At 49.5% G+C, this 14,512-nt stretch overlaps 1 protein-coding gene across 1 annotated transcript in view; it reads left to right on the top strand.

Moving 5' to 3' along the window:
* The window catches only part of SCARB1 (scavenger receptor class B member 1), a 77,236-nt gene that overhangs the window by 38,364 nt on the left and 24,360 nt on the right, over positions 1-14,512 (top strand). Inside the window, exons 2-6 of the mRNA XM_061169349.1 lie at positions 2,962-3,119; positions 5,662-5,803; positions 9,200-9,403; positions 11,754-11,849; positions 13,703-13,818. Of these exons, the coding sequence (XP_061025332.1) occupies positions 2,962-3,119; positions 5,662-5,803; positions 9,200-9,403; positions 11,754-11,849; positions 13,703-13,818 (716 nt within the window). The remainder of the gene's footprint in view (positions 1-2,961; positions 3,120-5,661; positions 5,804-9,199; positions 9,404-11,753; positions 11,850-13,702; positions 13,819-14,512) is intronic.

Genomic DNA, 14,512 nt, shown 5'->3' with positions numbered 1-14,512 from the left:
AGGCCCGCTTGGGAAATGCTCGTGTTTTTTTTTTTTAGTTTTATATTGGAGTATAGTTGATTTACACTGTTGTGTTAGTTTCAGGTGTACAACTAAGTGATTTATATATAGTAGTGTCTATATGTTAATCCCAACCTCCTAATTTCCCTTTGGTAACCGTAAATTTGTTTTCTGTGTCTGTGAGTCTGTTTCTGTTTTGTAAATAAGTTCATTTGTATCATTTTTTTTTAGATTCCACATACAAGTGATATGTATGATATTTGTCTTTCTCTGTCTGACTTACTTCACTTAGTATGATCATCTCTAGGTCCATCCATGTTGCTGCAAATGGCATGATTTCATTCTTTTTTATGGCTGAGTAATATTCCACTGTATATGTGTACCACATCTTCTTTATCCATTCATCTGTCGATGGACATTTAGGTTGCTTCCATGACCTGGCTATTGTAAATAGTGCTGCAGTGAACACTGAGGTGCATGTATCTTTTCGAATTAGAGTTTTCTCCGGATACATGCCCAAGGGTAGGATTGCTGGATCATATGGTAATTCTATTTTTAGTTTTTTGAGGAACCTCCATACTGTTCTCCATAGTGGCTGCACCAATTTACATTCCCACCAACAGTGTAGGAGGGTTCTCTTTTCTCCACACCCTCTCCAGCAGGGAAATACCCTTTTTTGTTGCTTTGTACGAACCATGTTTACTAGTCACCTTTATTTGCAGGTACTGGATGCTCGGGTTATAAAAATGATCCTTGTGACTCCCGTAGCTGGTAGGAAGACGTGTTTATCAGTAAAGGATTGTTACACCTGAAGGCAAGTCTCTGATCTCCTGATATTTTCAAGAGAACCCTGAAGTCCAGATTTTATGTTAAATCTCCCAGTTTTTTGTTCTTGGCAATGAGTTCAACTTCTCTTCATTTAAATGCCACGTAGGTCAAATGAGGCACAGCTGAGGCTACAGAGTCACTGGCCCCATTGTACAGATGGGAAAACTGAGGTTCAGGGCTGACTAACTTGCCCGAAGGGCCCTCGGGTCAGACTCCCTCCAAATCTGCTCCTTCCCAGAGCCTGCCAGTTGGGGACATGGGGCCGAGCCTGACCTCCAGCTCCAGCCTTCTGCCTCCTCTGGGGCTGCTGCCCATTGGTTCTGGGACAGTCTGTTTGGGGACAGTGGGGGTGGCTGTCCTTGTCCTGGAAGACCACGTTCAAAGAAGGTGAGGGTGACGCAAGCTGCCCAGACATCTAGCTTTGCAACATCGAGCGTCTATCTGATGGGCTGGGTCAGGCTGGGTGGGGGCGGGGGTGGGTGGCACTGGGGGGACCTCCTGTGTCACTGGGGCAGGGAGCTCAGAGCTGAGGAGCGAAGCAGGGATTAGAGGCCAGTGTATCTGACAGACAGACTCGCCGAATGAGCTTCAGACCTGTTATCTTCCACCGTTTAAGGAAATCAAGTTTTGGCCAAGCTTTATAAATCTGGAGATTTATAGTTTATATAAATTTCTGCCTTGCTGGCTTTTCGTGGAAAACTGCTTCTGTTCTCATCTGCTTCTGCTCTCGCCCTCATAGGCTCTGCTCTGGCCATGCTGGCCTCCTTGCTGTTCCTGAATGCTCTGTCTCAGCTCCTCTCTGCCTCAGGGCCTTTGCACGGGCTGTGGCTTCTACATGGAATTACCCACCACCACCAAATACACGTGTTCCCCTCAGTGCCCTTAGTTTTTAATTTTGGTTTAGTTTTGGTCTTTTGTTTTTCCTTACATTTCACCTGCCTGACTCCTCTGTTTAAAATTGCAGTCTTCTTCCCTGTCCCTGCTGTGTTTTCACTATGCCCTGTCACATAGCATGCACTTTACCCTAATTATTGAAGACCTTTCCCCTACTGGAATAAGAGCCCCACGACGTTGGAGATCTGGGTCTGTCTTGTTCTCTCTCCTATCCCCAGCTCTTAGAAGAGGGCCTGACATGTAGTAGGTGCTCAATAAATGTGTGTTGACAGACATAGAAAACAAACTTATGGTCACCAAAGGGGGAAGTGGGGTGGGCAGGGCTAAATTAGGAATTTGGGATTAACAGATACACACTACTATATATAAAGTAGGTAAACAAGAAGGACCTACTGTATAGCACGAGGAACTATATTCAATATCTTATAATAACCTATAATAGAAAAGAATCTGAAAAAGAATATATATATGTAAAATTGAATGTTTTGCTGTACACCTGGAACATTGTAAATCAATTATACTAAAGTTTTTAAAAAATGTGTGTTGAATGAATGAGTGAATGAATGAATGACGCATTTGGCACACAGAGCCCACTTTCCGCCTGGTGCCAAGTGCTGTGGTCAAGCAGCGGCCACCTCCTGGTCCCGCAATCAGGCTGCCTTTATGAAAACACATTTTAAAAATAACACATAGGGGCTTCCCTGGTGGCGCAGTGGTTAAGAATCCGCCTGCCAATGCAGGGGATACGGGTTTGATCTCTGGTCCAGGAAGATCCCACAAGCCGCGGAGCAACTATGCCCGTGTGCCACAGCTGCTGAAGCTCACGTGCCTAGAACCTGTGCTCTGCAACAAGAGAAGCCACCGCAATGAGAAGCCCACGCACCGCAACCAACAGTAGCCCCCGCTCGCCGCAACTAGAGAAAGCCCGCGCGCAGCAACAAAGACCCAACGCAGCCAAAAATAAAATAAATAAAAAATAAAATAAATTTATAAAAAAAAAAAACCACATAAAAATAACATTACCTATTAACATTAATTATGTCAACTCCAGAGCAGCATTCCCACCTCCTCTTGCCCCTAGAGCACCCCCCTCCAGGGAGCCCCTTCCCTGATGTGCCTGTGGAGTCTGCAGCACAGGCTGGCACCGGGCAGCTGTTTTGGAGCCGCGTGGTAGGGTGGGTAGGTGGGCGGGCGCCCTGGTCCTCCTCCTAACTGACCTGTTTGTCTCATCCCCCACAGAATGTGCGCATTGACCCCAGCAGCCTGTCCTTCAACATGTGGAAGGAGATCCCTGTCCCCTTCTACCTCTCTGTCTACTTTTTCGATGTCATCAACCCCAAGGACATCCTCCAAGGCCAGAGGCCGCAGGTGCGGGAGCGCGGACCCTACGTGTACAGGTGAGGATGAAGGGGGCTGGGCTGGGACTCAGGTCATCACCCCATTTTACAGATGAGGAAACAGGCCCCTCACAGTAGTGGGGCTTGTTCAAGGTCACTCTGCTTCTCCCAATCTGGTGCTCTAGCGCTTGAGACTTGGAGAGCGACTGCCTGGCTTTGCCACTCAGCAGCTCTCTGACCGTGGGCATAGGCCTTTCCTTCCCTGTGCCTCAGTTTCCCCCTCTGTAAAATGGGGATGACAGTACACACTGTGGGTGGTTATGAGGATTGGATAAGATGGTTAGTGGAAAGCCCAGCACAGTGCCTGGCATGTAGTAAGTGCTCAATAAACATTAGCTGTTAACATATTATTGTTACCTGAGTTCCGCTGCTTGCCGCTCAGAAGGCAAGTGTTGGGCCTTCCCTGGCGGTCCAGTGGCTAAGACTCCGAGCTTCCACTGAAGGGGGCACAGTTCCCCTGGTCGGGGAACTAAGATCCTACATGCCGTGAGGTGCGGCCAAAAAGTAAAAAAAAAAAAAAAAAAAAAAAGGCAAGTGTTGGTTGGAAAGGAAAGGTTGCTTTATTCAGGAGGCCGGCAACCTGGGGAGAAGGCAGACTCATGTCCAAAAACCAATTCCAAAGATCCTGCTTGAGCATGGAAGTTTTTAAAGGGAAATCATTTGGGGAGCGGGTCAGAGCCTTCATCGTCTTCCACTGTGTGCAAAACTTTCTTCTGATTGGTTGGTGGTGAGGTAACAGGGCGGTGTCCCAGGAATCTTGTGCTCGGCCTGAAGTTACCATCCTCCACCTGGGTGGGGGCCTTAGTTCCTGCAGAAGAACTCAAAGATAGTGTTCTGTGTATCCCTCGAGGGGGAACCAGGACCCTGCCCCAAGGCGGCACTATTGTTTCCTGACTGCTCCTCCTTTGTTTCTGCATCCCCTCCCTCCCCTGATTAGCAACTGTTTGAATCTACCCTTTGGAACTCAGGGGAGGTCAAGGAAGCTGAATGAAGCCTGTTTCCTACAAACAAAAAATGGGGGACATGGAAAGGATTTGTTGGGGTCCTGCTCCGTTCCATTCTGATCACTGCTGCCACAGCCTCTTCGTTTGATCGTTTTCTTTGGGAGGGTGCAGATCTCCAGTGGCTACTGGGCTCGTTGGATTGGCCCGAGCAGTTTTCCAAGAGGCAGGGAGGCCTGTCGGAATACGAGGCCCCATTTCTTGTTCTGCCCGTTGTGCCCTCAGGAAACTGCGATCCTGGCTTAGCTCACCCATGAAAGGCTTCTATGTCAGAGCTGAGTCTGGTTTGCCAAAGTTCCTATTTATTCCTTCATTCCGTAAACGTTTATTGAGTGCCTCCTGTGTGCCAGGCACCGTGCCAGTTCACTGTTTTTGTTTTGTTTTTTTAAATATTTATTTATTTATTTGGCTGCTCTAGGTCTTAGTTGCGGCAGGCAGGCTCCTTAGTTGCGGCAGGCGGGCTCCTTAGTTGCGGCATGCAAACTCTTAGTTGTGGCATGCATGTGGGATCTAGTTCCTGGACCAGGGATCGAACCCAGGCCCCCTGCATTGGGGGTGCAGAGTCTTAGCCGCTGGACCCCCAGGGAAGTCCCCCAGTTCACTGTTAAAGGCAGACAGAAGCCCCTGCCTCACAGAGCTGACATTCCGACAGGGAGCAGGGAGGGAATAAACAAGTGGACAAGTAAGGTAAAACCAAGCAGCGTAAATGCTGGCGTGTTAGGAGTGAGGGGGATAGTGGGAGAGAGGAGGCCCGAGAACGAGATGGGGTCAGATGGTGAGGACCCCGGAGGCCACAGTAGGAGCTTGATTTTATCCTGTGTGCAAAGGAGGGTAGTGGGCGAGAGGATGACATGATCTGATTTCCCCTTTCCAAAGATTCTTCTGGATGCTCTGTGGAGAACAGTTTGCAGAACAAGAGAGAATAATGACAGCATAACAGCAATGAAACTTGCAGCTGATTTGTAATGTTTTCTATGCATCTGACAACCATTTTAATTGCTGGATGTGCATTAACTCACTTAATCCTCACAAGTAGGGACCTAATGAAGTAGGTTTTGTTATTACTCCCATTTTATTTTATTTTATTTTTGGCCTCGCCCTGCGGCATGTGGGGTCTTAGTTCCCTACGGGGGATTGAACCCTTGCCCGCTGCAGTGGAAGTGCGGAGTCTTAACCACTGGACCGGCAGGGAAGTCCCATTACTCCCATTTTATAGGTGGGAAAACTGAGGCTGGGGTAGTAAATGATGGAGACAGGATGCAAGTCTCCACCCTTTGTCTTCAGAGTGCATATTCCTAACCACCATCCTCCCCGCCTACCCTGGAGGAGCAGGGAAGCCCGGGAAGAGACTGATGAGGGACAGCGGCGGCTTGGCCAGGGGGAGGGGGCGTGTTGGGATTTGGGTACAGAGGCTTTGGTGCCGTGTCCTGCAGTGGGCAGGCGGCGGGAGGACAGATGGGGGGAAGGCGGCCAAGCTCGGTGCAGACATCCGAGGGCCCCTGGCTCCCAGGCAGCTGACCCACCGGCTTCCTCGCCCACAGGGAGTTCAGACACAAGAGCAACATCACCTTCAATGACAACGACACGGTGTCCTTCCTCGAGTACCGCAGCTTCCAGTTCCAGCCTGACAAGTCCCGCGGCCTGGAGAGCGACAATATCGTCATGCCCAACATCCTGGTCTTGGTGAGGAGCCCCTTCCGTCTCTCTGTCTGCCCCCTGCACCGGTCAGTCCCTTGAGGGCACAGCCTGTGGCTCCTGCGGTGACATTAAGCCCGGCGGGCTTCCTGGGCGCATCCTGGGCTCTGGTTTGGGGATATTGGCCAAAGTCATGGTCTTCCTCTTTTCAATTCTGCAAATCTAAAATCTCCAAAAGGAGGTACTGGCGGGGGGCGCTGAATGGGGGTCCGTGTCATCGTCTGTGGTGTTTAGGAGGAGGTGAAGGGCAGGGCGTCCGTTCTCTGCAGGTGAGAGTCATGGTAGTAGCTGGGTTTACTGCCTGCCATGAGTGTCGGGGTCCCCAAGCCACTCCCAGGTTCGCTGACTCACTAGGAGGGCTCACAGGGCCCAGCAGATGTGGCCCTGCTCTTGGCTATGGCTTGGTAGAGTGGAAGGAGACAGAACAGAATCAGCAGAGGGAAGGGGCGCGTGGGGTGGAGGCCAGACGCAGGCTTCCAGAACCCTCTCCCAGGGGAGTCACACAGCACACGCTGCATTCCTTCAGTGGTGACTTGTGACAACACAGGTGGGTGTCCTCCACCAGGAGCTCCCACTAGACACTCAGCGTCCAGGGTGTTTACTGGGGGCTGGTCACGTTGGTGCCCTCTGCCTGGCACAGACCCAGATTCCAGGAAAGCAGGTGGTCCGCGTAAACCACGTTGGTACAGTCCAGGCGCAGTGAGCCCCTCTTAGTTAGGGGGTGGTGGGAGCCCTCCTAAAGCCAGGATCTCAGACACCAGCCAAAGGCCATCCTGGCCAGGAGGCCTTTCTAGAGAGCGCAGTCTCAGGCCTGCTGGCTGAGCATCTTGCTAACACTGCGTGTTAGAACTTGTGTTTAAGGCTGGACACGTGTTACCTTGTTTACTTGTCAGCGATCCCGTGGTCGTTAGGTACCATTATTTTCTCCATTTGTAGAGGAGGCGAACTGAAGAACAGAGAGGTTAGGTGACTTACCTAAGGTCGCTCAGCTAGTGAGTAGCAGATTAGGGTTTTGAACCTACGAAGTTTGGGCTATGAGTTTGCCCTCTGTGGCACTCAGCCCTCCATTCAATCCTCTGTCCACCCAGTTGAAGGTCATCAGGCATTTGCTCTGGGCCTGGCCCTGGGCTGGGCTCAGGATCAGACGTGAAGGCACCTGGTCAGTCCGTTGGGTGGACAGGACAGAAGCTCAGAAAATGCAGCCCAAAGCCTTGCAGCTGCCCCCCTCAGAGATACGCATGTTTTGGCAGTGAAGTCATTTTCTCCCACCGAGCCGGTTGGCAAAGACTGTGTGATAACGCCCAGGGCTTAGGAGCGTGTGTGGAAACAGATACTGTCATTAGGCACGGAACCGGTATGAGCTGTTGGAAGGTAGTGATTTTCAATATAAATTGCACGTGCCTTTGACCTCAGAAATTTCATAGGTAGGAATTTGTCCTCTTGACAGAATAACACATGTGGGCAAAGATGTTTGTTCTCAAGGATATTTATTTCAGCAACGTTTTCAGAGCAAACATCTAGAAACAACCTAAGCGTGTGATATGTGGAGTTACGTTGTGATAATCTACTGCGGGCGGGCAGTGGGCTAGTATACAGCCAGCAAAAGGAGGCAGGGCTGCAGGGGGCGTCATGGAACAGTCTCTTAGTTATATCTAACTGGGGAAAAGCAAGGGGCAGAACACATGCGTGAGGCCCCTACTTATAATATTTCTAAAGGAGAAATACTTGCACGCACACACCCACTTACGCACAAGCGCTTTTACGTGCCTAGACCAGGGTGGGCTTCTTCTGTAAAAGGCCAGATAGATATTTTAGGCTTGGATGCCTAGATGTTCTCTGTTGCAGCTGTTCAACTCTGCCAGTATAACACAAAAGCAGCCCAAGACAAAAACATAAATGAGTGGGTGTGGCTATATTCCAATGGAACTGTTTCATGGATACGGAAATGTGAGTTTCATATAATTTTCATGTTTTTCAGAGTAGTCTTCTTTTGTTTTCCTTTCAACCATTTGAAAATGTAAAAAAACATTCTTAGCTCCCGGACTGTACAAAAGCAGGCCGTGGGCTGGCTTTGGCCCATGGGCCATAGTTTGCTGACTTCTTGTGTAGATTCTCTCTGCAGGAATACTCAAGAACCCAGAGCAATGGGTTGCCTTGGGGGAGAAGAATAGGAAGAGGAGGGTCAGGGGTTGGAGAGGGACTTTTATTTTGTATCCTTTTATGATTTTTAAAAACCATCTATTTATTACCTTTAAAAAATCATAATGTTAAGGAGACCCTTGTGAGTTCCCATGGAATCAGACTTCTGTGTTTTAGGAAATGCTGGCTCTGTTCCCTTTTCTACAGGTGGAGATTAACTTTTGGATGAGGTGCCTTTAAAAAATAAACCAAGTGCCAAGACAGTATCTCCAGAGGCAAGCAAAAATTAGAAAATAAATTCACCTAAATTCTGAGCACCCAGATATTGGGTAGAACAGGTGCTTGGGATCTTGGAGTTTGGGAGGGAGATGCTAAGGAAGTGGAGTAGAGTCTCCATGAAGATTCTTTTGGTTACAAGGTCATAGTAAAAGGTGCTCTAAATTGGCATAAGCAAAAAGGGCATATGTGGGTGCTTGTTACTGAAAGGGCAGAAGTTGGTCTGGTTTCAGATGTGGCTTGATCCAGAGTGCAAACAAGGTTGCCCGGATCTGTGATGATTCCATGCTCTGGCCGACCTGCCCCTCAGGGTGGCTACAGCCCTGCACACCCCACGTTCAAGGACAGCCACAGGCACTTCCCCTCTCTACCCCACGGTCCCAGCCGACTGGCTCCTTGTGGCTTGTTGGCTCTGATTGGGCTACATACACATAGAGAGGAACGTTTCTTTCTTACTGTTTTTTTTAAAAATATTTATTTATTTGGCTGCACTGGGTCTTGGTTGCGGCACGTGGGATCTTTCGTTGCGGCGCGCAGGCTTCTCTCTAGTTGTGGTGTGCGGGCTCCAGAGCGCACAGGCTTAGTTGCCCTGCGGCACTTGGGATCTTAGTTCCCCAACCAGGGATCGAACCCGCTTCCCCTGCAGTGGAAGGCGGATTGTTAACCACTGGACCACCAGGGAAGTCCCGAGAGGAACGTTTCTGATTGGCCAGGCCTAAGCCACATGCCTGCCTGTGGGGCTAGGGGTGGAGTTAACTCGGCCTGAACTCAAGAGCACAGGTGGTCCTATTCCTGAAGGATCAGGGAATGGTTCCGGATGACCCAGACGCCCTGCATGTCCACTGCAGGGACCCTTCTAGGCATGAACGTTTCTCTAGATGGGTTGTGCCTTGAAGCCTGGCTTGAAGTTCAGGGAGGACAGACCAGCTGTGTCTGGCCTCTAACCCGTGGTGTCCCCTGGCTCTGCAGAGTGCAGCAATGATGATGGAGAATGGGCCCATGAGCCTGAAGCTGATCATGACCTTGGCGTTCAGCACCCTTGGTGAACGTGCCTTCATGAACCGCACTGTCAGCGAGATCATGTGGGGCTACGAGGACCCCCTCATCCACCTCATCAATAAGTACTTCCCAAACATGTTCCCCTTCAAGGGCAAGTTCGGGTTATTTACTGAGGTAAGTGTGGCCCAGTGGGAAGTTCAGGGCCTCTGTCTTGTCATCCACTGACACAGCCTGGGAACCAGTTACCAGCTTGCTTTTGGAGCTGGCTGGGGGCCCAGGAGCTGTGGGTTGTAAATTACAGAACATCTAACTCAAACTGACTTAAGCAAAATAGAGAATTCATTGGCTTATATAATTGAAAACTCTAGGGGTGGTTTCAGGTGCAGCTTGATCCAGGCTCAAATGATGTGACTGGTGCTGAAAGAAAGGGGAATGGCTGCTGGGGAGGCAGGTCACAAATGTCAACTATAGCATTGCTCTGAGTTGCCTGCTTTTTCTTAATCTTGACCCCTGGTAACCTAATAGGGTCAGTGGTTGGGATCCTGAGTCATGATCTGATGTAGAGTCAGATCCCTGACCTTGGCTCCCTCAACCACAAATTGTAACCAGCCCTCTGAGTTGCTCCAGCCTCAACCTCCTTTTGGGGCTCCGCTGATCTGGTGTTGGGGGCAGTGGGAGGGAGAAATCGTGATTCTGTTCTGGGCACATGATAGCTGCTCAGTACATTTTTGACTAGGATGACAGGTTCTGGGTGTGTGGGTAAGTTGGCAAGTTTAAGGTAAGTGACATGATTCTTGTCAAAGCAAACTGTAAACTTGTAAACAAATGAAAGTTATTACCAATTGAGTAGCATGTTAAAACTTATTTTTGAGTATGTGTAGTGGAAATCCCCAAATAACAGTCCAGCAGTGACTGTTCAGTGTTCCTGTGGTGGTTTCACACTCTTCAGGGATCTAGAATTCTTCTACTACTCTGCTCTGTCCTCCTGAGGGTGTGGTTTCCATACTCAAGATTACCACATGGTCCAAGATGGCTGCTAGAGCACCAGCTATCACATCCACATTCTAGGCAGCAGCAGGAAGGATGAAGTGGTGGGGGTTTTAGGGGCAGTCAGGGGAGTTGAGGACAAAACAGCATGTCCCAGCTGTTTCCCTCTTCAGGAGGGAGAAAACCAATTTCCACTTGCTTTCCATTGCCCAGAACTTAGTCATGTGGACACACTTAGCTGCAAGGCAAGCTGGAAAATGTTACCTTTTAGCTAGTGTGTTGATGCCCTGAGTAAGGTTTGGGTTTTGTTATGAAGGAGAAAGGGGAGAATGGACTTTGGGTAGTGACTAGCAGTCTCTGATACACTTTGTCTATTATAATTATTGTGTTAGTATCCTTTTGGGTGAGCATTTATTAATAATAATAACAATAAAGCATTTTGAGTTCTTATTATTTCTCAGACACTGTGCTCAGCAGTTTTTACACATTAGCTCTGTTAATATTCTCAATACCTCTTTGTAGTGGCTCCTGTTACTGCCCCTTATATTGGCTAAAGTTTGGGCTCATGAAGCTCCGAATGGACAGGTGACAGAACACACAGATATTAGGAAGCCAGAGCAGGCTTTGAACTTGGGCCCTGTTGGCCTAACCAGTCAGTAATCGATGTAGCTATTCGGCCACTAAACAACCCCTATTGAGTTCCTAATGGGTGCTACACCTTACACTGTATGGCGTCCTCGGAGGTAAAAGGGTGCTTTCTAGATTTTACCCAGCAGTCACTCATTTCTTTGTATGCTTTGCATGTTTTCGCTCTGAATTAGAAATCTTTTTCTAAGAAATACCCTCAGAGTGCCAAAGCCTGTGCTTTCTGTCTAGAAAGTACTTGATAAACATCAGGTCCTGTGGGCCTGTATGCTTCAGGATACACCAGGTTTAGCAGCCCCCAAATCTCAGTGGCTTAAAACAACAAAAGTTTATCTCTTGCCTGTATGCCGTGTCCAGTGCGGGTGGCCAGGGGGCCTCTGCTCTTCGTTGTCACTCAGGGACCCAGGCTGAGGGAGGCTCCAGCTGGACACACACTTCCCTGGTTTCTGTAGCAGCGACAGCAATTTGCATGCACTGGATCTTAAAGCTCCCACCTGGAAGTGACAAACCACTTCTCTCCTCATTGATCGTTTTCACTGATCAAAGAGGTCACGTGGCCATGCTTTATTTTAATTTGGGGGGAGTAATGGGGTGACCCTACCATTCACCTAGGAGGAGAACCAGACTCTCCTAGAGTCTGGGAGGGAAGGTGGGACTCTTTCTAGGATGGATGCTGTCATCAGGGGAGTGTCCCTCCTAGAAAGCCCCCAAGTCCTCCTCCTCTTGACCCCCAGGTGCTGGGGATGCAGCGGTGAACAAGATAACGAGGCCCCTGCCCTCTGGGTGAAGAGGGAGCAGCCTGTAACTAAGCGGGCTGGCTTGAGTACTGGTCCCCGGGTCCTTTGCCTCCATCCTGGGGCCTAAAGGTGTCATTCTCTGCCGTTGTCTGCAGCTCAACAACTCTGATTCCGGGCTCTTCACCGTGTTCACGGGGGTCAAAAACTTCAGCAGGATCCATCTCGTGGACAAGTGGAACGGGGTCAGCAAGGTGAGGGCGAGAGGCGCCGGCCGTCCTGTACTGGGGCCGGGTAGGCATGGCAGGGGCTGCCAGGGCTGGCCACCCCGTGCACCTTCTTCCTCTTAAAACAGGGGCTTGGGATTGACATGTACACACTGCTATATATAAAATAGATAACCAACAGGGACCTACTGTAGAGCACAGGAAACGCTGCTCAATATTCTGTAATAACCTAAATGGGAAAGGAGTTTGAAAAAGAATAGATACACGTATATGTATAACTGAATCACTTTGCTGTACACCTAAACTAACACAACATTGTTAATCAGCTATGCTCCAATTAAAAAAACAAAACAAAACAAAAACAGGAGGGGGTTGCATCCGCAGGGGAGATGCTCTCAGAGTTGGGGATTTTACCTATGTTTAAGGCTCAACTAGGACTTCCCTGGCGGTCCAGTGGTTAAGACTCCGGGCTTCCACTGCAGGGGGCGCGGGTTCAATCCCTGGTCGGGGAAGTTCTGCATGCTGCAAGGTGCGGCTAAAAACAAAAACAAAAACGAAAAAAAACCCCCCCAAAAACCTAGCTCTTTGTTCCGGGTGTGTGTGTGGGGCATAGACACTGACTATTTACGTGTATGCTAGGAACAGAACTGTTTCTTTGATGCTTCACTTACAAGAATGCTTCAAAAATATTACACTGATGATATAACCATCCATTGCAATAAAAGATTAGTGAGTAGAAAAAAAAATTACGCTAGAAACACAGGAAGACATTCGCATGAAAAAATAAAATAATAGATATAAATTGCACTTTGTACGACTTCACACACCCAGCCCCACTCCCACCTGAGTCACAGAGGAAACCCAGAGTTATCAGCGTTGGGTATATTCTTCCTGTCTATTTGTATCGATTTGCATGTGCTTTTTTTTTTTTTTTTTTTCCCTCTTGGAGCAGAATGAAATCATCCTATGTGCATTGTTTTGCAACTTGCTTTTTTTACCTGGTGGCCTTTTGTTATCATGCACGAGAATGATTGTGCGGTGGTGGTGTTCACAACTTCCAAACGCTCATCTGGGTGATGGTGGCAAAGACTTGAGGGGTGGGGGACAGGTTATTCCCCATCAGTGCCCAGAGTGGCAGGGTTACCATTTGCAACCAGTAATAACCGTTCCGAATGGGCGCTACTGAAATTCTCTTTGGCTTGCTTTTTCAATATAAAAATGTACAGGGACTTCCCTGGAGGGCCGGTGGTTAGGACTCTGTGCTTCCACTGCAGGGGGCCTGGGTTCGATCCCTGGTCGGGGAACTAAGATCCCACATGCGGCCAAAAAAAAAAAAAAAAAAATATATATATATATGTACACATGTTTAAAAACCTTCTCCTAGGACAGAGGGGTAGAATGTGAGAAGTCTGTTCTTTTTTCTGTCCAGGTCTCACTCCCCAGAGGCAACTACTGTTTTGAGACCTGGTAGCCGCCATTATTATTTTAAATATTTTATTTACTGGGCTACCTTCTAACTTGATCTGTTTTCAGGAAGTGTCCTTCCTCTCTGAGAGGTGAAGAGGTCAGTGTCCCCTGCTCACTGTGGTCCTTGGAGATATGAGTGACAGGTCCATTTTACAGATGAAGTAACTGAGTCCCCAGCAGAGTTGCACATTCAGGGATCCATGGTTAAGGAGTGGGGAGCTGCAGTCGACAGTGTCTCTGGCTGTCTGTCTACACAGCCTGCTCACCTTGCACCAGGCTGTCTCTCCGAGGGGACAGGCTTCTGTCAATTGGGTGGTGACATCCCCCAGGGCACATGGCCCGTGAAGTCACAGCTCCAAGTCAGGTAGGAAATGCCCAAGAGCATTTCTTTAAGAGGCCTTGCGTCCCCACAGGTCAACTTCTGGCATTCCGATCAGTGCAACATGATTAATGGGACTTCCGGGCAGATGTGGGCACCATTTATGACTCCTGAATCCTCGCTGGAATTCTACAGCCCCGAGGCCTGCCGGTAATTGCCCTGACCTGGGACACTCTGGGCCTCCTGGGAAATCTGCTTTGTGGCTGCTCAGAGCCGAATCAAGTGGCTTGTGGTGTGAACTTGCAAAGGGCTTGGCTCTCTGTGTGCCCACCGGCCCTTGGCGCCATCTTGAATTCTCTTTGGTTGCACCATGAAGAGCCAAACGCCAATTGCTGGTGCTTTTGCAAGGCCCAGAGGCAGGCTGCTGGCGGTTGTTGGAGCTCGGTCGTGGTGGGCAGGAAATGGGCAGGATTGCAGGGGACCGTGCAATAAGGCAAGCGATGGGCTCCCTGTGCTGTTTGCCTGGCTGCCCTAATTTCCCGTTGGATGCTGTGCCATCTCGATGCCTCTCCTGCAGCCCCTTCAGTCTCCAGAGTAGCAGCCTCGGAGGTCAGCTTGGGGCTGAACAATTGCAGTGGCCCCGGCCGAGGGGTGAGAAGAGACAGTGGCTCCTAGAGCTCTTCTCTGGGTGCTGCCCTGTCCTCGGCTTCTCTGTTCAGGCCACTCTGGAAAAACGCTTTGCTTGGGATCTCACTGATGTGAACTCCGACCCACCTGCCTCCCCAGCAAACCTTGATGGAGCCCTGTCTGTGCGAGACACTGGGGTCCCTGCAGAGACAAGATGGGCCCCGTCTCTGTTCCCTGGGAGTCATGTCCTGGCGGGGAACTCAGGCCCACGCACCCC

This window comes from Eubalaena glacialis, chromosome 15, assembly GCF_028564815.1.
Source record: "Eubalaena glacialis isolate mEubGla1 chromosome 15, mEubGla1.1.hap2.+ XY, whole genome shotgun sequence".
NCBI lineage: Eukaryota > Metazoa > Chordata > Mammalia > Artiodactyla > Balaenidae > Eubalaena > Eubalaena glacialis.
This window is presented reverse-complemented; position numbering and strand designations above follow the sequence as displayed.